We start from the raw sequence: 26,874 nt of genomic DNA, 5'->3' as shown, positions 1-26,874 counted from the left end.
CTGATTATTACCTGTTCTGTTCATTCCCTCTGGGGCACCTGGCATTGGCCACTGTCAGAAGACAGGATACTGGGCTAGATGGACCTTTGGTCTGACCCAGTATGGCTGGTCTTATGTTCTTAAGATTTATTTACTTATAGAATCCTAGTCATCGCTAGCCTTTAAATGTAAAAGCAGCATTATTAAGATTACAGAATACCATAGTTAGCAATTTTTAACAGTTTAAATATCACTCCCTTACTGGGAGAGTGGCCGTGGTCTGGGAAGGTATAAAAGATACCTTTCAATGACTGATTCAAAGTTACTGCCATCTTCAAGTGTGGTTCCACTCTGAAAAGTAGTTGTAGGAATGGCATTGCTGAGCTTCATGTTCACTTTCAATGAATCCAGGTCAAGTATGCTCAGTTTAAAGAGCAAAATGACGCTTTTCCTAGCTTGTTTGCACTGTTGTTGTAGCAGTGTTGGTCCTAGGACACGAGAGAGACAAGGTGGGTGAGGGAATATCTTTTATTGGACCAACGTCTGTTAGTGAAAGAGACAAGCTTTCAAGCTACACTCTGAGTACCTTTCCCAGACCTGACGAGCAGTTCTTGTAGCTTGAAAGCGTGTTTCTCTCACCAACAGAAGTTGGTCCAATAAAATATATTACCTCATCCACCTTGTCTCACTTTTCCTAGCTTTGAGTCCAGCAACTTCACCTTATCTCCAAGAGTCACACTGGGATCTTTCATTCTCATGCATAATCATGCAGATAAGTGGTTCAACAGACCAAATTATGGCATCAGTTACTCCTTTCAGCCCCATGGTATTTAGATGATGCCCTCAGTGACATCTGTGCCAGCCACTGTTTTCAGTTACAAGTGATTGAAAGTTAATAAAGCGTTCTGTTGATGATGCAAAAGAAGGAATGGAATCCAGTTCAATCCCACCTAGCTGTGGGGGCTTTGAAGGGCTAACAGATGTGAAAACCTATCTGTAGCGCTTCAGTGCGCAGATCTGATCTGACTAGACACAGGAGAGCAGATCTAGGGAACGAGAAGAGCCATTTACACACAGTTGCATTTTAGAATAGAACCACACTTTAAGGCAGATGGGGGAAATTTCATTCTCAATGCAAAAAGGCAATCAGCTAGAGGCAGGGTTAATGAAGGAAGCATGGACAACAATAAGGCACTCAAATGAGCTAGGCAAAAGCCCACACTCAAAATAAACAGAGCCTCCCACCCCTACACAAAGTGTTTTCCAACCAAATATGCAAACTTGTCATAAGGCTCAAAATCTAGCTTTGAAGGGCTAATGTACTGATCTCACTCACACTTGAGTGACCTCAGTTATTGGAGTCTTTCCCATTTACTAGCTAAGGTCAAGATTTCTCATTTGTTCTCCAAAATGACTTAAACAAATCTACTCCATATCACTTCTATGGTCTAAAGACAGACTTCGTTTCCATCAGAAAAGAAGAGTTACTTAGCCATTTGTACACAAATTTCACCCACATGATGGACATTAAACAAAGTAAAACATACAAAGTAAGTGAAACATGATTTATATAGAGAAAACTATGGCTAGCAGAGGTAGATAAAAAAAGGCCACCTGGACCATTCTTTAGGATAAGTGTCACATTCCTCAAGAAACTGTTTTCAATCTTTACAAAGCATATCCATTTTCTTTTTGCCTATAGAAAGCTGTTTCCCCCTCCTCCCCCAAAGTAATCCTACAGCGGACATGATCTGTTATCTATGAGAGACTTCTTTTTGTGCCCCCAATCTGCTACTGTTGCTCTGTTGGTTTGAAAAGAAGTTTTTAAGCAAAAGCGTTTCATGAGATCCAAACTATGACATGGGATAGGGCGGTGAAACCTCACTCCCTTATTTTGCTTTAAATTCTTAAAATAACCCCTGATACATGTTATGAGTTATTGCTACTTGCTTTAAAAGTTTGGTAAAAAATAAGTATGTACTTCTACAGAAAAGCTGACCCACTGAAGGTAAAATGCCAAGCAGTAAACCCCAAATCCCTTTAAACGACTGACCATGAAATTCTATAGTGTACACATACACTACATACAGAATTTTAAAAAATAAAGTGTCTGTTAGTAACTTTTAGATACTGTAACATGTACGGTCTCTTTTTAGGCTATCCTATGGGCTATGTTGGTGGGCAAGTTCGCTGGGTCTTGTTTCAATGTTCAGTAGGTGGTGGTTTCGGAAGGATGAACGGACGGTCCGATTCATTAGTGGCTGAAGCGGGCGGAAGTTGTCTACCATCCTCTTTTCTTCCTCCCCAGCTGAGGTAAAGAGCAGCATCCGAAACTCCTCAAGCTGGGAATGGCAAATGGTGAATATGAGTGACTTAGCAGTCAGAAGAACAACCGGAGTAAAAGGAACACAGTTTCCAAACCTGAGTGATCCTATCAGAGCTCACACTAAACTCAAGTACTGAGAGGTTTTGGCATTAACTTGCAGCATCTCTTTACCACCTGCTGGTAAAGATCATGTTCTCAACTATATCAATACAAGATATGAACTGCCAATCATCTGTCATCTTCAGGTGAACTACGTCTTTATTCACTTTTAACTTCTTGCCAATCCCGAGACAGTGAGGAGTCCTGAGTATTCATGGGTTGCATATGCACCACCTTTATATAAATCTTTCTGTACTTCAGCCTTCTTAGATTACATCCTGCCTGCAAGGTCTGTTCTCCTAATTCAGACACACACATGTTGATGCATGGGAAACAGTAAGTTTCAGCAACAGTCACATGTGTTGCTGCTAGCTCTCAAAACCCAGGCATCCAGCAGATGAGGTTTTGAACATAGTTTCTTTAAAGCCCACAAGGGAACTGCAGTGACCTGTTCTCTATCAGAAGGAATGGGATTTTTAGGGAGAGAAAGGGAAGAGACCGTACAGAAGAGTCTGAATTGAAAAAGAGAACACACTATACCTCAAATTAAAGTTTTCTTCTTTGCTCTGTTAAACCTTTCAAGCCACTCTAACTCTTGCATTCCCCCTGGTGTAAAATAAAGCCATATGCCCATCTATATCCCTATTCTTGACAATTTGGAATTTCTGAATGTATTGTTGGACATTAATGTTCCACGGAGTTTTTACTGGGAATTGACAATCTTGCCATGTGTCATTGTAAAACCCTCAATAACTTGGTGAAAATAAATGAATTTGCCTTCGGTGCCTCCTAAACTAGGAGGAATTGTCAGATCAGATCATGTGTCATTCAAATGGCACATTTTCCCTAGATCTGAAACAATCACTTTAATGTCACAATAATTTGGCCATTCTTGATGCGTTTCCTTGGATGGGTGGAGAATACTGAAGAGTGCCAGCGAAAACTGTAATTTTAGCCTCTTGCTGCTCCTAATCTCTGTGCCTCTTCTGTCAGTTTGGAACTTCTCCACCTCTATTTCATGCCAAAGAGCAGTATTAAACTGGCAACACGGGGCACCAGAATTAAGAGCAGCAGGGAATACACAGTGACAAGAACTGGATGAATGTTAGAGCACTAAGTATAAATAACAACCTAAAACTGCTAAGTTCCTATTTGAGGTGGCCTCTAAATAGTCCACTTGTGGGAACCCTTCCTTTTTTTTTTTTTTTAAAAAGAAAAGCTGACTGCCACTCTAACCAACTATAAACAAATCTATCCCCCAAAAGGGCATTAAAAAAAGCTGATACGCTTTGAGCTCGCTGCACCGTCAGCAGTCAGAAGGAACCAAAAAGCAATTAGGGACTCTCCCCTTTTTTTTTTTTTAATATATCCTTGGAACCTTGCACAAGGGGAAGGGAAATGAGGGGATGTGTCCCCAGCACTCTGTAGAAGATTCTGGAAGTTTATAATACAAGTGCCTGGATTCCACAAGCATGAACATGTGTAGACAACACTCACTGCCACAGGAAGACACTGAGGCCAAGAATTTAGCAAGACTCCAAAAAGGATTAGACATTTCTCTGGATAGTTAATGCTATCAAAATATTTTTGAAGAGCTATTAAACGTCATGCTTAAGCCAATCTCTTAGATCAGGATGAAACCTATTTGGGGGGCAGATTATCCCACATCTGCTACTGTGAGGTTCTTACACCTTACTCTGAAGCATCTGATGCTGGTTCTGTCAGACACAGGTTACTAGACTAGACAGACCTTGGGCCAGGTGGCAATCTCTATGTCCTCCACCTTACTGGTAAGTAACTTCTCCTTCTGTGGAGCGTTTATTTCCTCCTCTATCCTAGAAGGAATAAACCATCTTTATTAAAAAGCAAACTATTAGCATGATAAATACCTGATTTTGATCAACTTCTATTGGTGTCTTCTTAATAATCCAGGTGACAGATTCAGTAAGTGGTGGAGTGGTCAAAGATCCGTCATAGGTCCAATAATCCGGGCATGATGGCATCAAACAGGAGGGATCAAAGACATCAAACTCAACAATTGCGTCCTAGAATCCAAGAAAATTCATGTATTAAATATTTTAACCTCTAAAAGAAAACCTAGAGGATATATTTGAAAAATCTAAACAGTGATAAGATTAGGAACAATACAATTGTTATTATCGATTAAATACTGTCAATATTATTATTGAGCAACCATAAAAAAAAGCACTTAAGTCCACTTTCAGAAGTCCTGAGTGTGCTTTGACTTCAATCAAAGGTGCAGAATGCTCAGCCTTTTGGAAATCAGGCCACTTACTTGGGTACCTAAAAATAAATGCCTATTTTTTTGAAATGTTGGCCCAAGATTATTTCAGTTTTATATGCTGAATGTGTTTACACTCAGAGTTGAGTATTCTGTAGAACAGGGGTTGGCAACCTTTGGCATGCGGCTCGCCAGGGTAAGCACCCTGGCGGGCCAGGCTGGTTTGTTTACCTGCCGCGTACGCAGGTTCGGCCTATTGCGGTTCCCACTGGTCGCGGTTCGCCGCTCCAGGCCAATGGGGGTTGCGGGAAGCAGCGCGGGCCGAGGAATGTGCTGGCCGCTGCTGTAGAATGTTCTTTTCGATGCACTGGAAGTTCTCTCTGAGCAGGCTTGGTCAACATTTATTTAGAGGGGCTTTCATGGCATATATATAAAAATTAGAGGGTCTATTACAGGAAGAGATGAGGAGAGATTAATAAGACTGACTTTTCATCTTGGAAAAGAAATGCCTCAGCGGGGATATGATGGAGGTCCATAAAATCAAGACTGGTGTGGAGAAAGTAAATAAGGAAAGGTTATTTACTCCTTCTCATAACACAAGAACTGGGGGTCACCAAATGAAATTAATAGGCCGTAGGTTTAAAACAAACAAAAGGAAGTATTTCTTCCCACAACGCACAGTCAACCTGTGGAACTCCTTGCCAGAGGATGTTGTGAAAGCCAAGACTATAAGAGGGTTAAAAAAAGAACTAGCTAAGTTCATGGAGGATAGGTCCATCAATGGCTATTGGCCAGGACGGGCAGGGATGGTGTTCCTAGCCTCTGTTTGCCAGAAGATGGGAGTGGGCAACAGGGGGTGGATCACTTGATGACTACCTGTTCTGTTCATTCCCTCTGGGGCACCTGGCATTGGCCACTGTCGGAAGACAGGATACTGGGCTAGATGGACCTTTGGTCTGACCCAGTATAGACGTTCTTATGTTCTGAGAGTGACTGCAAGTCACTAGGTTGATAGCTTTTCAGTACTCTCGGAGGCAGGTCAGGCATGGGTCAATGTAGGCTCAGGTTCAAGGACATTTGCAAGAGGGACTGGAAAACTTTCAATGCTGACACTGCGAGCTGGAAAGGCACAACTAGCAACATGCTACACTGGATCACGGCACTCTATCAGGGAATCAAAGAGGTCACTGATAAAATGCGTAAACAGCAAAGAGCCAAGAACCAATCCCTGCAGGACCCCACTGGAAACACACCTGCTTAATAAAATCACCCTTACTATCAGCTTGCTGACTGTGCAAGTAGGGGCTGCAGAGACTTCAAAGTTATGCTCATACAAGAAATCCTGACTGTAGGCTTTGATTAACAAATGTACACAGTAGAAAAATAACGGATACCAGAAAATCGAATATCACAGACAGTAACCACTGACTGTCTCTCTTTACAGCACTGAGTGATTCTCTGAAAAAATTGGCTTTTAGTTACTATGTGAAAATTTTTTAGTAGTCTGGCTTTGTATCAGAGGTCCTCAGCCTGCAGGTAAGGAAAATACTAAGCATGTGTCATGCCCCTCTGGAGTGATACAGTCTACACGCTTTTCTTGACTCAAGCAGATTGGAAAGCGATCACATAAAGTACATCTGAAAGATTAGTGATTTTCTCTACTTGAATCCAACAACTTTCCCTATCGTTTCAAAATGCCCTAACCTCAGTCCAGTCCCCAACCCACACACATCAATGACAGTAATAAAGAGTTTATTAGTGCTTTGATACTATCAAAATATTCTGTATGTTGATAAACTCACTAACAATAAGGATAGAGACATGCATTGGAATATTTAAACATTCCATTAAAAAATATGTATTACCTTGTGTCTAACCGCTGGTAACGCATCTACTAACTTCTGTAGTCCTGCGTGATGAGTTCCCAGCTGCATTACACAGATATAAATGTGTAAGTCATCAAGGACACATTACAGAAATACCCACCACAAGTAGTTTAATAAAAAAGTCTATATATTTTATCTGTTTTAATTTTAAAAAATTATATATAAAATGCATCACTACAGATGCAGTAACCATTTACCTTCAAAAATACTCCTATGACAACCAAACCATTGTTCTCCATGACAGCTTCTTCAAAGCTTGTGGACGTGACAGGATTCCAGTGTACTAAATGCAGCTGAAATACAAGTGAATGACAATTTCACACACATACACAAGACAGACAAATAGAATCAAAACAAATGCAGTTCCTCCTGGTCTTTGTCCTACATTTGGCCTTTGACAATTTGAGATGTACAGCAGCTACCTTAAAAATCAAAAGTCACAAAATGGGAAACAAAAAAAATATACTTGAAACTAGTATTTGTTTCTTTAGTTGCTTTTTTTTAAAACAAAAGAACGTCAGCCCCATACTTTGCATTTCACAGAAGACTGATTTTGTTTGTGGGTGACAGATTACAAGAGTGTTATTCAAAGGTGCAGAAGGAAGTTAGCTGCATTAGGCACCCAGCTCCCCTTTGTGCCTTTAAAAATCAAATGGAAGATTTCCCTCATTATAAGAAAGAGATGAGAGATATAGAACAGACAGCTCTCCTAGGATTAAATCCACCCCAACCGAAGAGCCAGCCCAGCACAAGACCTATCTGCACAACTTTAAAGTGCCACGTAAGCCTTCTCAATAAGGAACGTAAGTAGTGATATCCCTTGTGCTAGCTCTCTACATGGAGGTTAATTTGACATCTTATTCGTAGACTGGTTTTTAATAAATCTCACATTACCAAACAAATAAGCAGACACCACTATGGCATCATCAACGGGGGGGGAAGAAAGGGAGGACAGAACCATTTTCAAGTCCCTCTCCATTTTCGTTGAATAAAAAGAAAATTCTTTTCACATCTGTCACACTTTCCTCTCTGAGCCAAATGGGTATTTTCTCCCCTAGTCCCACCTCCTTTATTCACTGTTCTCTTATCTTAAGACTTGTCTACACTAGAAAGTAGTACTGCTTGAACTATGCTGGTATAGTTAAAGCAGCCAAACCCCGCCTCGCCCCGCCGTGGTGGATCCAGTTATACTAGTATAAAAGTATTTACACCAGTTTGTAGGCTGCTGGCCTGTCCACTCAGCACAGGAATGACTGACACCATTTTAGGACCATGTGCTTTTCTGGAATGTATGGCAGCTCTTGGCTTATTAACAGGACAATGGCTGAACTTTGCTGTTAACTAGGACTGACCATTACTAGTAAGCAGCAGTTCTGTACATCAACCACAGCTCCGTACTAGCTTTCTAGCCAGGATTAGGGCTGGAATCACTGAGTTCTAGCCTCCTGTTTGTGCAAATATCAGCTAGGTGTACTGTTCAGCATGCCTCCCCATACCTCTGCTGGGTAGACTTTGCTGTCAACCATGTGCTCTGAACCCCATTCATTTATGGCTCCCCAGTGGAAGTGGAACTGCTTTAGCCTGTAATGGTTTTCCAAGGGACCTCCCATAATTACTGGGGAAAAAAGAGAAAAAAGAAAAAGAGTTACATATAGCTGATAACTGATTTAGAACTGCCCCAGTGACATGTGAAAATAATACAGATTTCTTCTCTCCTTGCATTGTATTTACCCAGGAAAGCTCAGATGCAGTAACTGCTTTACAGTAATGTTTTCCCCTTAGCTAATTTTACAGCTCAATTTACTAAAGCATCTAAACAAAATTGCTTGGGGCAAGTGTGTGACTTTAATTAGCCTACAGATGAACTCAAGCTAAAGTTAATGTATGACCTCCCATTTTATACAGTAAACAAAGCTTCCTCACCCAACTCCCTGCAAGGGAAAGAATCTTTACAAGTTCAACCAGGATTTGTCTGGCAGAGTCATGGTGGCTATACATAACACCTTCTCTGAGCAGGTGCATCAGAAGCGGTTCAGTGGGTTGTCATTGAATATTTACATCATCCGGATTCAAAGACAAAAATAGTCTCTCCATCTATGACATGATCAATGAAACCTGGAATTGTAGGAGATACTGGAATTTCTCAGGTGACAATACAAACCATCAATATCCTCCAAATTCTTATTCTAATTGTACGAATACAATTAGTACATTTTGGCAAACATACAATTTTAAATCTTTTTTAAATGTTACAGAAGTTTAGAAAATGTGACTCTGCAAGAACTGTGACTGACACACAAGTTTTAGAGCATCAGTCCAATATTAAACTATTTCCAAAATGCCTGTAAATATGCTGATATTTTGTATGTTGAAAACTATTTGGATGCTAATCAGGAAGTGTCTAAACACTGTCTGCATATGTGCAAAAATCCAAAGCTTGTAGAAGTTAAACTGTATTATTTACAAGTGATATTTTGAATTGGCCTAGGTCACAACAGAATGTAATTCTTCCTAGCCTCATATTTATTAAATTATTAAAATAGCAACTCATAATTTAGTTTAAGTAGGCGTTAGACTTTTTGTAATTGGTATACTCACCAAAACTCAAATTATGTATCTGGTTTTGAATGAACTCCTGATGTTTACCCTTTTTCCTCGTGGGAATGATCCGCTGGGTCACTCCAGATTAAAACACAGGATCCTCCTGGTTCTAAATCCCTTTTTGCTAGTCACTAGATCATAGCACCTTCTAAACTACTGCTACCAATTACATCTAAAGGACTATTAACTAACATTATTATGTGCTTTACAAACTGATTTACTGATGTTAAATATATAGTACATAATTACTATTTTATATCAAACCATTGTATAGAGTAATTAATTCTAACCTCACTCTTGGAAAGAGGGGAATTAATTCTTTCCAGAGGAGGAGAAAACTAAGGTAGAGGGATTACGGCCCAAATTTTCAGAAGTGACCAATGATTTTGGCTGCCCAATTTGTAACACCCTGGGCCTGCTTTTCGCGAGCACCACAACCCCACAACATCCACTGACCTCAGTTGGAGTCATGAAAGTTCATCATTTTTGAGAACTTTAGGCAAGTCACTAAAGACAGAGCAGCTGAGAGTCAGAGCTTGGATTAGAACTCAGCTATTCCTGGCTTTTAGTTCCACGTTCAGTCCACTAGACAATGTTGCTTTTCCCGCCGTAGTTAAACCAGCCTAACACTTGGCCTTCCAAAGTGGGTGTACTCACTTATCAGAGTAAAATCTTTCCTATGCAAGACTCCCCCAGGAATTTTTCTATATGCAGGGGGAAGCAACTCTAGAGATCAGAGTACAGACCAGGAGTCACATGGCTCATTTGTGCCGAAGACTGGCTATATGACCACTGGCAAGTCACTTGTCCTCCCTGCTCCTCAGTTTCTTCATGTGCATAATAGGGATGCTAACACTTGCTCACCTCTGTACACCACTGGGATCGGGGTAAAGGGGGAGGGGGGATAAAAGGACTATGGTCTTGATCCTCCAGCATGGAAGTCAATGGGAATTTTGTCACTGACTTCAATGGTAGCAGGATCAGACCCTATATAATACAAGGGTGTTATTACTAACAGAGATAGTGATTTGTTCACTTCCTGGCTAAAGGAAAGATACTTGAAAACAGCTGATGGAGCCATGTCTATTTTAGAAAAATTTCATGCATTTGCCTCAAACTTCCACTCACACTGTAAAATTCCAATTATTTGTTAAAGGAGCAGTATACCACCAAGATGTACAACTTGACATCTAACACCCCATGGCCAGGGCCGGCTCTGGCTTTTTTGCCGCCTCAAGCAAAAAAAAAACCCAAAAACCTGCGGCGCGGCCGGAGCGCAGGTGCAGGGGGACCGGCTAGCGGGGGGGGTGGGGGAGGGAGCGGACGGGAGAGAGAGAGAAGGGGGGCGGCCAGGGCTACAGCGGGGCACTGCCACGCAGCCCCTCCCGCCGCACCACGCCGCCTGCCAGGAGGGCTCCGCTCCGGTCGGCGGGGACGGAAGGACGCGGGCTGCCCTGCCGGGCTTGCTGCAGGGCGCTCCCGTCCTCCGCGCCGCCGCCCCCTACAGGGTGGCCGGAGCGGAACAAACAAAAAAAAAAAAGCGGCCGTGCCGTCCTAGGATTGGGCGGAATGCCGCCTCGTTCAATCTGCCGCCCCAAGCACCAGCTTGCTCGGCTGGTGCCTGGAGCCGGCCCTGCCCATGGCTAGTTATCTCAGCTATTTCGTTGCATCAGTGAAAAACTGAACATTAGTTTTAAAATACATTAAAGCTTTGTTTCTTCCTTCATTTTTTTAAAGAGGTTCAAAGGAGACAGTAAAGCAAAGTAAGTATAATGAGAGAGCACTGAGGGGGGAGGGAATTAAGACCCCACTCCTATAATGACCTCCACACCTGATCCTATTTGTACATATGCATTCATGAGTATTCAGACTCATGTGAACAGCCCCTACACAGGTTTACTCACATAAATAAAGTTACTCACAAGCATGTCTATTTGCAAAATCAGACCCTTATGATACATGATAGACAAAGACAATAAACAGGGTTTACAATCCCTTTCCAGTCACTGACACATTTTGGTTTTTCATGGCCTAGAGCAATGCTGATTGGTTTCACAACACCACACTTTAAAGGGACTCCCTCTTTTTTTTTAAAAAAAAAGCAGCAGCAGCTTGTCTGAAACTTTTTTTTTAAACCTAAAAAGACAAGGTGGGTGAGATAATCTTCTACTAGATCAACTTCTGTTGGTGAGAGAGACAAGCTTTCAAACTTACACAGAGCTGTTCTTTAAACCTAGTAATGTTACAAGTCCATTTCCATCCAATAGATGGCAGTGGTGCATATAAATAACCAGTACATTACATACCTTTCCCACACCCTTTTTCCCCTTGTTCTCTTCATTCTCTTGTTCTGCTTGTCTATAGCACCCAATGGCAGGGCTAGTCTCCTCTTTTGCAAGAGTCATGTTTTTGTCTCAGTTCAGGAGTTCAGCATTTCTGTTTACCTTGGATATTCCCTTCTCTTTTCATCATTTTGTACTTTTCTTCAACATTTTTAAGCTTATTTTTCAACTCCATTGCATTTTTATCCATGTTGCTTTCACCTCTCTCTCTCTATTGCAGTTGAATGATAGAAGCTGGGAGGAAGACAAAGCAGAAAGAGAAACCAAAGATAGAGGAGGAATAAGAGAGTGAAAAGCAGACTGTGGGGGGAGAGGGGGAGAAGTTTAGAAAGTTGAAAGGTATATAAAAGAAAATCTCTGTCAAAGTAAAAGCAGAACAGGCTTAAAGTTTTCATGCACTAAGTATAGTACAATAGGATAGCTAATGAACTTGTGCTGCTTCTAAATAGTGCAATTATCCTAGACTGCTCCACTGTAACTAGCACACTAATACAATTACACCACACTGTAAAAACATGAACGTGCTACTGTGTGATTTCCTTGTTCTATATAGACCTGGATGATGGATTAATATACAACAATATTAAATTAGTGAAATAGTCAGTGACATGGGTTGTTATAACTTCAAAGAGGAACCTGGAAAGACACAGGGGTTTCAGAAATGGTGTACAGAAGCTGTAGCAAATGAGGTCTACACACAAAGTAGTTACATAACAGGCATAGCAATTTGGCCAGTAGGAGATGTTTTAGTACGCACAACCAGTTTGGGAGTGACTTTAGGATCTTCTGTTCCCAAAGACAGAAAAAAGGGAGCGATTACACTGGTCTACAATTTTTGAGAAGCCGTCTGCTTCAGAGATAAAATGTGCTATTTATTATGTATTTTGATGTGCTGAATTCAAATATGACAATTAAAACAACAGATTGGGTACTGTTTCTAAGATATTTAAGTTTTTACATTTTATGTCTATGTATATTGTGTAGATAGTAGAGTTTTAATCATAAATTGTAAACCTAGGTCTTTTCATGTGTTTATGGTTGCTTTACATGATAATATTTCACCTGTCCTGTTTATGTAACACTTTAAAAATCAGCAAAAGGGTTATATAAATAAAATTTATTATGAAACAAAAGGCAAAAAACTATTATGTACATAGTTTAGTCCTATTCAGTGTCTACTCGGCGCTTCTTGGCTTGTCTCTTGTATTCATTAATGGAGCATCTCTTGTCACTGTCCAGCAATAGTCTGCAAGCATTGATGGGCTCCATTTGCCCTGATAGCGTTTCTCCATTGTTGCAATGTCCTGGTGAAATCGCTCGCCGTGCTCGTCGCTCACTGCTCCGCAGTTCGGTGGAAAAAAATCTAGATGAGAGTGCAAAAAATGTATCTTTAGTGACATGTTGCAACCAAGGCTTTTGTATGCCTTGAGGAGGTTTTCCACCAACAAGCTGTAGTTGTCTGCCTTGTTGTTTCCGAGAAAATTTATTGCCACTAACTGGAAGGCTTTCCATGCCGTCTTTTCCTTGCCACGCAGTGCATGGTCAAATGCATCATCTCGAAGAAGTTCACGAATCTGAGGACTAACAAAGACACCTTCCTTTATCTTAGCTTCACTTAACCTTGGAAATTTTCCATGGAGGTACTTGAAAGCTGCTTGTGTTTTATCAATGGCCATGAGAAAGTTCTTCATCAGACCCAGCTTGATGTGTAATGGTGGTAACAAAATCTTCCTTGATTCAACAAGTGGTGGATGCTGAACACTTTTCCTCCCAGGCTCCAATGACTGTCGGAGTGGCCAACCTTTCTTGATGTAGTGGGAATCTCTTGCACGACTATCCCATTCGCAGAGAAAACAGCAGTACTTTGTGTATCCAGTCTGCAGACCAAGCAAGAGAGCAACAACCTTCAAATCGCCACAAAGCTGCCACCGATGTTGGTCATAGTTTATGCACCTCAAAAGTTGTTTCATGTTGTCATAGGTTTCCTTCATATGGACTGCATGACCAACTGGAATTGATGGCAAAACATTGCCATTATGCAGTAAAACAGCTTTAAGACTCGTCTTCGATGAATCAATGAACAGTCTCCACTCATCTGGATCGTGAATGATGTTGAGGGCTGCCATCACACCATCGATGTTGTTGCAGGCTACAAGATCACCTTCCATGAAGGAGAATGGGACAAGATCCTTTTGACGGTCACGGAACATGGAAACCCTAACATCACCTGCCAGGAGATTCCACAGCTGTAGTCTGGAGCCCAACTGCTCTGCCTTAGTCTTGGGTAGTTCCAAATCCCTGACAAGCAAGGTCATTCAGTTCACCTTGTGTTATGAGGTGTGGTTCAGAGGAGGAGGATGGGAGAAAATATGGGTCCTGTGCCATTGATGGTTCAGGACCAGAAGTTTCATCCTCTTCCTCTTCCTTGTCTGACTCAAGTGAGAATGATTCTGGTGCATCAGGAACCGTCAGTCCTTCTCCGTGGGGTACTGGGCGTATAGCTGATGGAATGTTTGGATAATGCACAGTCCACTTTTTCTTCTTTGACACCTTTCCCAACTGGAGGCACCATGCAGAAGTAACAATTGCTGGTATGATCTGTTGGCTCTCTCCAAATCATTGGCACTGCAAAAGGCATAGATTTCCTTTTCCTGGTCAACCACTGGCGAAGATTTGTTGCACAAGTGTTGCAGCATATGTGTGGGGCCCACCTCTTGTCCTGATCTCCAATTTTGCAGCCAAAATAAAGGTGATAGGCTTTCTTAACCATAGTGGTTATACTGCACTTTTGTGATGCAAAAGTCACTTCACCACAAACATAGCAGAAGTTATCTGCACTGTTCACACAAGTACGAGGCATCTCTGCTCACTTTGGCTAAACAGAAATGTGTCCCTTTGCAAAATCAAACACTGACAAATAAGAGAGCACGACACTGTATGATTTCTAGAGCTGATATAGGGCAATTTGTTCAGCAGAGTGATGTAAGCTTCGTTATGATTGCATCATCCATGACTTCTAGGAATAACATGATGCAATTCATATCATGTATGACGCAATACCAGCTTCAGATTGCATCATTCATTGTTTTGCCTAAAAAGCAAGTACCGTCCAAACCCAGTCATAGATTTATTCATAGATCCAGTCAAAGATGTATTTTAGTCATTTCTGGTTTAAATTGAGATCCCTTCCCTTTATAACTCACTTATCCTCCGCCATTCCCAAGTCAAGGGTCATATATACTGACCCAATAGCATATCTTGAAAACTAGAGCCAATCAACAATTTTAAGCATCATTTTCGTTCTCAGTGACCCAGAATTAGTAAAGTTTGACTACATTTATTTCAGAAGCATTTTGGCTGTAGAGCAGTGTTATCATCAAATGACATGAGGTGTTAACACTTGCAAATCTCTACTAATAGCAACAGAAGTGCAATGCACAAATGTTTATGACAATAAGGAGGGGCAGACAGGTGCTTGACACTAAATTTTGAGGGGAAATGATGGCTCAGAATGACTGGATAAATAGAATTCCCACACTTCCCTCCATCAGGAGATCTGTTTCTGTGCTTGTAATAAGTGAGAACAGGGACAGTCTCCACTCCAACATCTGAATCCCAACACCGCAAAAAAGTTTTCCATAATGCTATTATTTGGGCAAACGTTACTTGCTTATGAGCAACTTCAGGACTTGTTAATCTTCCTTTTCTTGTTAACCTGGGGAACCCAGCGTTCTATGAAGAAGCCACAATAATGGATCTCTTTTATAAGATTGTTTTCTCAATCCCTCTCCAAACATCAGCCAAAAAAAGTGTTGGTATCATAGAAATAAGATGTTTACGAATATAGCACTGGGACACCTTCCCCAGAGTTTTTCTGATAGAAGTATTAAAACTGTGAACCTCCTAAGCTAGAGATGTTCACAAGCATTTTCCTCCTGCCCCACAACAGAGTCAAGCCTTTCCTGCACTGGATAAATACTCATCCCAGACCACCTGTGATTCTAATTCGTAAGGTCTGAACTCATCCAACTCTGAATATTATCTTTCCACACTGACAGTTTGGATAACTAGAGTGAATCAAATGCTATCCAATATCTGTGACCAACTGCTACTACTTAATAGATGTTATTAAATATTCTACTAATACCTAATCGTAATAGAAAACTGCACTAATATGCTTTTGTCAAATAGATTTTAAGAGGATCAAGGATGAAAAACCTTGAGTTTAGCAGTAATATCTTGAATTTAAACTCACTTGAATTTGCAGTCCAAATTTAAAAATGTATCTGGCAGAGATAAAGCAGTTAGCTGCTATCTATTGGTAGAGCTTGGAGATTTTTTTAAAGCAACCTGATCACATGTATTTGCTTACCACATTATCAAATCAGCATTATTTATTTTCCTCAAGAGTTTACTCAGATTAAATAGTTCTAACAGAACAATGTACTCTTCAAAAAGGAACTGCACCTTGCTGGCTGATTATTTCAAATGCATTACTTTTATGTTAACACAAACAGATAAACAGCCGATTATTTCATTAATGTTTAATTCCAGAATTACAATTTTAAATCAAGTTCATGCATGCAAGCACTACCTAAAAAAGACAATGAGGTAAAATCAAAAGGAAGGAGGTAAAGGCTTGTGCAACAAGCGTAGAAGGTTTGCACAATACATAACTTAAACCCTTAATACAGGGCTTTAGTGGAGTTTGTGTAGAACCAATGCACTGCGATACTGATTACAGCGAATCCTTGCTTAGAGAGAAGCTATTCCGTAAAAGGGGGAGAAAAGGCACCTTCTTTAGAAGAGGATTATACTCTAAGTTGGTTTTCAGCCTTTGTTTTCTGATTCTTACTGAGAGAGAGAGACAGATCTTACAGTATGGCATGGACAGGATTTTTCAGCTGCAGACAAATAACACATCAACCTGATCTTGTTGCACTCCTTACCTGATTTGTCTGCAGAATCGTCAAATTCAACCTGGAACGAGTACCCATTGTTCCAGATATAGAGACATGTGGTTGGGTCATAGTGGATTTTCAGGGGCTTCAGGTGAGGGTCGTAAACACTGTCTCTCCACTGGATGTTGATTGGAGACTGCCGAGTGCCCCCAGAAACGGAAAGCTCGCTCTGCCAAAGCGGATGCACTAGAAGCAGAACCCAGAATCAGTCTCTAATGTGTTGTAAAGAATTTATGACAGAATACGTTAGATCTTTTTGGCGACAGAAAGTGCCTCAGAATATGACTTTCAAAGGCTAGATTCACATCAGCTGGTCTACAAGAAAATAAAAGAAACAGTACATTCCACTTGTATGACTCAGATTTACCCAGGGAAGTGTAGTAACTTGCTTCATAGCTGTGTCTGTCACAATAATAAACCTATTCAAAGCAATTTTGTTTTCTCTCATTTGTCAGGGATAGATTTTTCCTCAATTGTCAATAGATGTACATAGGTCTTCTGTTTCGCTACTTAACTTATATAGAGCTGTGTCATGCCACTTAATTTTTGCTTATGTATAGGCATGGCAGGATTCAATTTTAATTTAGAACTATCAATAAAATGTGGATTTCAGGTGACACACTGAAATCGACAAAAAAAAAAAAAAAAAAGTCAGTCAGTAACAATCAGCGTATCTGCAGGGATCAGGTATCACCGTGTGCAGGGAGCCCTCTGTAGCCCTGCTGTTACGGGAGTGAGTGAGCAGGTCCAGGAAAGCAGAACTACAGAGCTATGCTTCCTCAGGGCTGGTAACACTCGTTCCTTGCAGGATCAAGGTGTGGGGGGAGGTTGTGTTTGGCCTGGCCCAGTGGAGCAGAGACCCCTGATGAGGACTGCACGGAGGATGAGCCCCCAGCTGAGGGAGAGGCCATCCTGCTGCTGAACAGTTCCTGCCAGAGGATGGCTCCCACACTCCCGGCTGGTGGTTGAGCGAGTGAGTGGGGCCGGTGACACCCTATCCCTGCAGGCACAAGGTGAGGGGAAGGCTGTGGTCCTGGCCTGGTGGAGCATTGATTCCCCCAAGCCAGAACTGCACGGAGCCGCCGTCATCGTCATCGTCCCCAGGAGTGGGGAAGGCCACCCTGCTGCTGAATGCCTCAGTCCCCAGGCAGGAACCATTGAACAAAGGGGTGGCCCCATGGCCAGCAAATCCTCCTCCTCCTTGCGGTCCTGGCCAGAGGTCTCTGCTATGCCCCACACCATGTGCCTGTATGGATCTTGTGCCACCAGGCCCGTGGCCATGCAGGGAGCCCTCAGCAGGTCTGCAATCACCATCCATGAGTGTGGAGCCAATTCTGGGCAGGAACTCTTCAGCAGCAGGTTGACCTCCCTCGCAGTCATGGCTTGTCATCCTCCTTACCGTCCAGGGTCTCTGCTCTGCCAGACCAGGACTTCTGCAGCCTCCCCCACACCTTGTGCCTCAGTGTTTTGGGCCCCCCGCTGCACAGGGAGCCCCCTGCAGCCCCACGGTCAGCAGTGCCCTACCCCCATCTCCCACAACTGTCAAAATAAAGTTAAAAATTGAAAAAAATAATTAAAAATTGAAAAAAATCCTCACAATTAGAAAAAAAAATTCAATTCTGCCAAGCCTACTTACGTACCAGTATGACCAACTGACATCAGCGCAGCTCCAGAGGCAGCAGGTTAACTGCCAATTCAGAAGAATATTTTTTGGAAGGCTCCATAAAAATTGAGTCTTTTCCCATCACCCTTCTCTGTTTATGTGGCACATGGCTGGTAATGGATCCCTATTAAGCACTTCTAAAGCACTTATTACAGTATCATCATTGATCTCGCAAGGTGGAATAAAAAGGCAGATCTTTGTGCCTGCAAGGAGCTCCACTAACTGCCTAGGCAGATCAACTTGCAGGATTGGGACCTATGCACGTACCCAATTTCCAGATAATCATATTCAACTCCCATAAGGAAATGAGAATTAGCAGGCTGACAAAACCTGCCTGGATCTGGGAAGTGGGGGGGTGCTAACTGACTAATGGGCAGTGGTTTTCATAGTCGATGGACTATTGAAGGTCCACTGACAAATTTCTGGTAATCTACCAATTGGTCTGAAAATTAACCATAAAAATTTTGGAAGTGAGATGGGCTTAGCTACTTTATTAAAAGAATTTGTACAAATTTACCAGCCTCATTTTCTTTTATGTGAAAGGAAAGGTTAAATATTGTAACAGACCATTCACGTGACAGGTGACTAAACCATTTCCCCTCCAGCCCCTCAACAAGAACCTGGGCTTGCTGAAGATCACTGCTCCTGAGGAAGCTTGCAGCACTGCAGCTCACTTATATGTCAACCAGTGCCCAATCAGCACCTTACCTCTAGAGGAAATGCACACATTTGTCTCCTATTATTGTTAACACTGTTTCTGGACACTGTAATCAGGAAAGTGTAATTAACAAGCTGCTCTAAATCTCAGCCACTTTTATGTAACTTTGGAAGAACAGGCCGTCTATCAAAAAAAGTGGAACTGCAAACGTAAATTTAAAATTAAACAGAGACAGAAAAAGTGGTGATGTTAAAGAAGATCTTTTGCATTGGTTTGGGATAGCAAGAAAGGATGTGACAGTCAGTACTCACCAGCTGGAAGGACTCAAACTATGACAGTACAGCTGAAGATTATGACTTCTGCTATCAATTACCTCTTGTGCCAAACTGATCACAATGCATCTATATTAACACTTAAGATGCAACTGTTCATAGAATTGTGATGAACTGGTGGCACACGCATTAAAATTGCATATTAATACATGGTTGATGGTCTGGCAATTTCCCCCCCTCAAAAATGGCCTCTTGCAATAAGTTGGAGAACCAATCTTGGGTAAAGAGGAAAAGCCAAAATAATTAAAAGTTGGAGGATTTCTTTTTTTAAAACGAATCGCCTGATAGAGGAATGGAAAATAGCACGTATGCAGAAAACCAGGTGCTTTTAGGAATGAAACCAGACCAGTTGTGAACTAGGAGAAGAATGTTGTTTACAACAAGGGACTGAGCCTGCCGCTGCATCAGCCCAGGATGTGATGGGGGGAGTGAGAGACCTCCAGGAGGGAGGCTGAATGCATCCACCCTGGGTGTAGGGCAGTGCCTAGTGTGCAGGGTGCCCTGGAGTCCCCAAGGGAGGGGACGGGGTGCAGGGGCTGCCCTGGGGCAGAGCGGTTCAGGGGGGCTGGAGGTTTCCGGGGGATAAGAAGAGCTGGGTGCCCAAGTAGGGAGAGGCTGCGGCAGGCTGCCGGGGGTTACCGGGGAGCGGGTGTAGGGTTCCGGGGGGAATATCCCGAGGAGGGACTATCCCAGGCCGAGGGGGTGCATGAGGGCTCTGGGGCGGATGGCCCGGGGGAGCCGCCGCAGGGACCGGGGGTCGGACTCACGGGCGTCGCGGAGGCGGTAGGAGGAGCAGGCGGCCAGGCTGCAGGGTCTCGCCCCCCGCGGCTCGGTGCAGGGGGCGGCGGGCGGGCGGAGGCGCTGGGCCGAGGCCGCCAGGGCCCTTCGCAGCAGCTGCAGCGGCATCTCCGCGGGGCCTACAGCGCCGCGTCCGCCCTGCGCCAATCCCGGACCAGCCGCCCGCTCCTCGGGGCCTGGCCCTGCCTTCGCCTCAGCCGGCCCCGCCCTCCCCGGGCCCGCCCGCTCGCTCGCCTGCCTGGCTGCCAGAGCCGAGGGCGCGGAGAGGAGCTGGCAGCTTCGGGGCCCTGGGTGGGAGCTCGCGCCCGTCTGCCCCTCCGAGCCTTACTGTCTGGGCCTAGCCTTAGGCTGCCCGTAGCCCTCTCTGCCTCCCCGCCTTGTCTGTCCTGCCCTGGCCTGGCCCTGGCCCTGGCCCTTACACTCTCATTGTCTGTGCCCAGTCTACATGGCCCCTCCGTCTGTCTGTCCCCCATCTGTCTGTCTCTGTCCCCCGGCCTTGTCTGGCCCTGCCGGTAGAGTGTCCATCTCCATCTGTCTGTCCTGCCCTGGCCTGGCCCTGGCCCTGGCCCTTACACTCTCATTGTCTGTGCCCAGTCTACATGGCCCCTCCGTCTGTCTGTCCCCCATCTGTCTGTCTCTGTCCCCCGGCCTTGTCTGGCCCTGCCGGTAGAGTGTCCATCTCCATCTGTCTGTCCTGCCCTGGCCTGGCCCTGGCCCTGGCCCTTACACTCTCATTGTCTGTGCCCAGTCTACATGGCCCCTCCGTCTGTCTGTCCCCCATCTGTCTGTCTCTGTCCCCCGGCCTTGTCTGGCCCTGCCGGTAGAGTGTCCATCTCCATCTGTCTGTCCTGCCCTGGCCTGGCCCTGGCCCTGGCCCTTACACTCTCATTGTCTGTGCCCAGTCTACATGGCCCCTCCGTCTGTCTGTCCCCCATCTGTCTGTCTCTGTCCCCCGGCCTTGTCTGGCCCTGCCGGTAGAGTGTCCATCTCCATCTGTCTGTCCTGCTCTGCCCTGGCCCTGGCCCTGGCCCTTACACTCTCATTGTCTGTGCCCAGTCTACATGGCCCCTCCGTCTGTCTGTCCCCCATCTGTCTGTCTCTGTCCCCCGGCCTTGTCTGGCCCTGCCGGTAGAGTGTCCATCTCCATCTGTCTGTCCTGCTCTGGCCTGGCCCTGGCCCTGGCCCTGGCCCTTACACTCTCATTGTCTGTGCCCAGTCTACATGGCCCCTCCGTCTGTCTGTCCCCCATCTGTCTGTCTCTGTCCCCCGGCCTTGTCTGGCCCTGCCGGTAGAGTGTCCATCTCCATCTGTCTGTCCTGCTCTGCCCTGGCCCTGGCCCTTACACTCTCATTGTCTGTGCCCAGTCTACATGGCCCCTCCGTCTGTCTGTCCCCCATCTGTCTGTCTCTGTCCCCCGGCCTTGTCTGGCCCTGCCGGTAGAGTGTCCATCTCCATCTGTCTGTCCTGCTCTGCCCTGGCCCTGGCCCTGGCCCTTACACTCTCATTGTCTGTGCCCAGTCTACATGGCCCCTCCGTCTGCCTGTCCCCCATCTGTCTGTCTCTGTCCCCCGGCCTTGTCTGGCCCTGCCGGTAGAGTGTCCATCTCCATCTGTCTGTCCTGCTCTGGCCTGGCCCTGGCCCTGGCCCTTACACTCTCATTGTCTGTGCCCAGTCTACATGGCCCCTCCGTCTGTCTGTCTCTGTCCCCCGGCCTTGTCTGGCCCTGCCGGTAGAGTGTCCATCTCCAGCTGTCTGTCCTGCCCTGGCCTTTACATTTCATTTTCTGTACCCAGTGTATCTGGCCCTGCCCTTAGATCCTCTGTCAGTCTGTCCTCTGGTCTGTCTGTCTCTGTCCCCCGTCGGTCTGGCCCTACCAGTAGACAACCGATAGGGCCAGTCCTGGGCACCCTTGTCTGTCTGTCTCTGGCCTCCTCTGTCTGTCTGTCACTGGCCCTTAGACTCTCATTGCATGTACCTCCATCTGTATTTGCCTTTGATTCTCGCCTTACCTACACCTGTCCTGTTGTCCCTTTGACTTTCCCTCTGGCTGTCATACAGTCTGACTCTGAAATAGAGGTTTTGCACATTGCTGCCTCGTCCCCCAGAACGATAGTGTTGTGGCAGGTCGCATCCCACCGCAGCGCAGTCATTTTTCAACAGTTGAGATGCTGCCGTGCATGTTGCAAGATGAGAAAGTCTGGACAGTCCTGCAAAGAGTAGGGCAGGTAGCAGCCTTGCTGTGCCCCACTCCTCCAGCTTAGATCTCAGGGTACCTTACTGATGTGACTGAATTAATCCTCATAACTCCCTGTTACCAGGGCAGAAACTAAGGCGTAGAGGCTGTGATTCACTAACATTTGTTCTTAAAATCTCTGTTATACTAGCACTAGTGTAGCCAGGGCACAGGCTCTTTAATCATGTTGTGTGCAGTGGAGTAGGTGCTGCTCTGTAAAAATTTATAAGTACTGTATGTCAGGGGTTCTCAACCTTTTTCTTTCTGAGGCCCTCTCCCTCCCCACCGAACATGCTATAAAAACTCCATGGCCCACCTGTGCCACAATAACTGGTTTTCTGCATATAAAGGCCAGGGCTGGCATTAGGGGGCAGCAAGCAGGGCAATTGCCTGGGGTCCCATGCCACAGGGGCCCCCACGAAGCTACATTGCTCAGGCTTTGGCTTCAGCCCTTGGTGGCAGGGCTCAGGGCCCTGGGCTTCAGCACCATGTGGTGGGGCTTAAACTTTCTACCCTGGGCCCCAGCGAGTCTAATGCTGGTCCTGCTTGGCAGCCCCCCTGAAACCTGTTCACTGCCCCCCAGGGGGCCCCGGACCCCTGATTGAGAACCACTGCTGTATGTTGATTGGAGATATTTACTATGTGAATACAGTATATTGGTATAGTTTAGTAGGGAGCTGTTAGGAAAGACAAGCAGGAAGGGTCCTGCTTTGAGCAGGGGGTTGGACTAGATGACCTCCTGAGGTCCCTTCCACCGATATTCTATGGAAAAAAAAAAAAAAGAATGGCTCAAAATCAGCCAGAAAGGCGTAGTTGTGGAGGAATCAGGCTGACACACAGGGACCACGCTGGGGTGTTTGAAGAAATTAGTAGGGCTGTCGATTAATCGCAATTAACTCATGCGATTAACAAAAATTAATTGTTATTAAAAAAATTAATTGCAATTAATCAAACTGTTAAATAATAGACTACCAATTGAAACTTATTAAATATTTTTGGATGTTTTTCTACATTTTCAAATATATTGATTTCAATTACAACACAGAATACAAAGTGTACACTGCTCACTTTATATTATTATTTTTGATTACAAATATTTGCACTGTAAAAATGATAAAAGAAACAGTATTTTTCAATTCACCTCATACAAGTACTGTAGTGCAATCTCTTTATCGTGAAAGCACAACTTACAAATGTAGACATAAATCTTTAGCGCATCTGGCATGTAAATATCTTGTGACGCCAGCTACAAAAGTGCCATGAGAACACCTGTTCTCACTTTCAGGTGACAAGAAGCGGGCAGCATTATCGCCTGCAAATGTAAACAAACTTGTTTGTCTGAGCGATTGGCTGAACAAGAAATAGGACTGAATGGACTTGTAGGCTCTGAAGTTTTACATTGTTTTATTTTTGAATGCAGTTATATTTTTGTACATAATTCTACATTTGTAAGTTCAACTTTTGCAATAAAGAGTTGTATTACAGTACTTGTATTAGGTGAATAAAAAAATACTATCTCTTGTTTTTTTCAGTGCAAATATTTGTAATCAAAAATAAATATAAAGTGAGCACTGTACACTTTGTATTCTGTGTTATAATTGAAATCAATATATTTGAAAATATAGAAAACATTGAAAATATTAAAAATAAATGGTATTCTATTATTGTTTAACATTGCGATTAATCACGATTAATTTTTTTAATTGCGATTAATTTATTTAATCGCTTGACAGCCCTAGAAATTAGACCTGCATAGGTTATCATCGGGGTAGGTAAGACTTTAGGTAGGTAAGGCAGGTATGTACGTAGACTGGTGTTTTAAAAAAAACTTTTTATCTAAATGTTTTGTTTCTAATGCAAAATAAACAATGCTTTGTTAAGAAGGCTGTTTTGTCACTGTCAGAGACACCTGAAGCGTAAAACCGTAGGTGCCTGAACTCACTTTGACCTGCTAGGTAACAACAATTGATGCATAAGGTAGTGTAGCTCAGAGCCCAGTCTAGGAGTGGGGGAATTGCAGGATTCTGCCCTGGAATAGGTAAAGGTAGGAGGCTCAATACCAGGAGGAGATATGTTCAGGCCTAGTTTACACTAAAAAATTATGTTGGTTTAACTACGTCAGTCTGGGATATGAAAAATCCACACCCCTGAGCGGCATTGTTAAGCCAACCTAAGTCCCCATGTAGACAGAGCTAGGTTGATGGAAGAATTCTTCCATCAACCTAGCTACTACCTTTCGGGGAGGTGGATTACCTAGGCCGATGGAGAACCCCTCCCCTCAGCATAAGTAGTGTCTGCACTGAAGCAGTGTAGCTGTACCGCAATAGTGTTTTAAGTGTAGACAAGACCTCAGAGAGGCCACAAAGGGGACAGAGGAGCAGCCAGACCTGTAACGATGATAGTGTCATTTAACGCTGCTTAGAGCAGACCTACATGAAATGGTAAAAATGTCGGCAGTTGCTGCTGCCTGATCTATAGAGCTACCTCCCGTGGAAAGCACCAGTGCAGGAGCAAAAGTGGGAGGTTTTAAGAAAAATATGAAGTGTAGCTGAAGCCAGATTTTCCTAAATTCGTACAGTGAGTCAAACTGAATTAGAACCCACGTCTCCTGACTGCCAGTCCTCTACTCTTACATCTTGGTTTAAATCATGTTTTCTGAAAACTTTGCTTCAAAATCCTTCTTTTGGAAATCTTTGTTTATCTCCATGAGATCATCAATAAAGTTATTGTTAAATCGCTGCTTTTTAATTTCCATGAAAAATCTGGCAATGCCCTGAAAACATACTGCTGAAATGTAGAATTGTTAAATTACCCTGTGTAAATTAACAAACTGGACATCCAGCTCCAGTCAACCAAAAAGTTATTTTTAAATTGTTTATTCTAGCTGAAAGGGATTTGGTTAAAAAGGCTCCAATTTATTCACAGTAGAATATTTATAAAGTCAGTTGAATTGGGTAACAGGAGGAATCTGGCTAATGATTTGCCTTGAGTGGCTATATTATGGGAAAGCAGATGATGGGGAAATAGGCAAAAATAAAGAGGTAGCCCAGCTCTTGATCCTATGCCAGTAATCGGATTTATTAAACATGCATTAAGCCTAGTTTACTTTGTTCTTAAAAATATGGCTTCTTGTTAAATTTAGTTTATTTTTTTAAATAAAAACGTTGATCATTAAAATATTGAGTTCTGGTTATGAATATGATAAGTATATTTTTGGTGTAGAGGAAACTTTACCTCTCGTGTGACTGCCACCTTTGTAATGCATTCTCTCTCCTGAAATATAAAGCTTCCTTACCCTCTGCTTTAGAGACTGACAACCAATCGCCTCCCACATTAGTACTGTAACATATCTATTCATATTGTGGAATACAATACTTGCTGCTGTAGAACATAAAATATCTTTATATATGGCATCGTTTGCTATGTATTACAGCCATCTAAAAATACACCTTAAAGCGTGGCTAAACAGACATGCCTTTCACTGTGTCCTGAAAACTACCAAACCCTGGGAAACTGTCAGAAGAAGCAAGTGTGATCCTGTAAGGGGCTTGATCCTGCAAAGTGCGGAGGACTCTGGTCCTGATGCAGCAACGCATGTGGTTAACTTTAAATACATGAATAATCCCTATTGAAGTCATTAATATGTGTGTCACATTGCTGGGACTGCATGTACTCTTGGGCTGCAGGGCAAAAAATTGCTGTGTAGACATTTGGGCGTGGGCTGGGGCCCGAGCCTGAACATCTACATGGCAGTTTTTCAGCCCCGGAGCCCAAGGCACATGTGCCGGAGTCAGCTGACCTGGGCCAGCTATGGATTTTTTATCCCCATGTAAACATATCCCATATGGTTAAACACTTTGCTCAATCACAGTGCTCGGCTTTTTGCAGGGTTGAGCCTTGAGTCCTTCTGATGAGACTGCCTTGTTGCCAGACCTAGAGAGTTCTATCCCAAGAACCAACTCGAAAAATGCTCCAGCAGGATAGTCACAAAAATTAAGAAACATAAAAGGCAGAGGTAGTTTCTCAAGTAACCAGGTCCCAGGCTATTGCTGGTATCACTGATTGTGACTAGCACCTAGAATTGCACCCAGAAGCAGAGAGAGCCCATGAACAGGATAGAACTCAGATGTGATATGCTCATAGTGCCCCAACTCCCTCCACTCAGAAGGCAGGGAGCAACACTCTGCACCAGATTTAGCTTCAGGGTTCAGCAAAAACAGCAACTTAATCTCTTTCTGGAAAGGTATTTGAAATACTGTACCAAACTTGCCAAACTGGTACCTGTTGTACTGCATTTTTAAAAACTCCTCCAGGGCGTGACTGAATCTTAGTATGTGTGTGTACATACCTAACACAGTGGGCCCGAATAGATCCTTTTTGGGGACTATGGGCACTAATATACTGCAAACAGTACAGATAAGTTCATGGAAGATAGGTCCATTGATGGCTATTAGCCAAGATGGTCAGGGATGCAATGCCATGCTTTGGGTGTCCCTAAACCTCTGACTGCCAGAAGCTGGGACAGGACGACAGGATGGATCACTCCATAATTGCCCGGTTCTGTTTATTCCCTCTGAAGTATCTGGCACCAACCACTGTTGGAAGACCGGATATTGGCTAGATGGACCATTGGTCTGACCCAGTGTCGCCATTTTTAACTTCTTATCCTTTTGTGAGTAGAATAATAATTCTCTGCAATAATATTGCCACAGGGCACGTCTTGGTACATATATGCTTGCAAAAATGATGGGGTG

General features: G+C 43.7%; 1 protein-coding gene across 1 annotated transcript; it reads right to left on the bottom strand.

Moving 5' to 3' along the window:
• Positions 1–1,624: 1,624 nt before the first annotated feature.
• On the bottom strand, positions 1,625–19,995 carry CA5A (carbonic anhydrase 5A). The gene is made up of 7 exons (XM_065416561.1): positions 19,857–19,995; positions 16,425–16,622; positions 8,029–8,147; positions 6,730–6,825; positions 6,512–6,574; positions 4,294–4,449; positions 1,625–2,321 (listed from the first exon to the last, which is right to left on the bottom strand). The coding sequence occupies exons 1-7, from the start codon at positions 19,993–19,995 to the stop codon at positions 2,142–2,144; spliced, it is 951 nt and encodes a 316-aa protein (XP_065272633.1). The 3' UTR covers positions 1,625–2,141.
• Between the last annotated feature and the right edge of the window lie 6,879 nt (positions 19,996–26,874).

This window comes from Emys orbicularis, chromosome 14, assembly GCF_028017835.1.
Source record: "Emys orbicularis isolate rEmyOrb1 chromosome 14, rEmyOrb1.hap1, whole genome shotgun sequence".
Lineage (NCBI taxonomy): Eukaryota > Metazoa > Chordata > Testudines > Emydidae > Emys > Emys orbicularis.
The sequence above is the reverse complement of the archived record's forward strand: the minus strand, read 5'-3'. Positions and strand labels throughout refer to the sequence as shown.

What these genes read in the sequence shown, in the direction of transcription:
- CA5A (XM_065416561.1), bottom strand. Translation starts at nt 19,995, where the DNA reads ATGCCGCTGCAGCTGCTGCGAAGGGCCCTGGCGGCCTCGGCCCAGCGC. An exon ending in CTACCGCCTCCGCGACGCCC is followed by an intron (nt 16,623 to 19,856) that starts GTGAGTCCGACC and finishes TTCTGCTTCTAG; the next exon opens with TGCATCCGCTTTGGCAGAGC. An exon ending in CGATTCTGCAGACAAATCAG is followed by an intron (nt 8,148 to 16,424) that starts GTAAGGAGTGCA and finishes TTTTTTCCCCAG; the next exon opens with TAATTATGGGAGGTCCCTTG.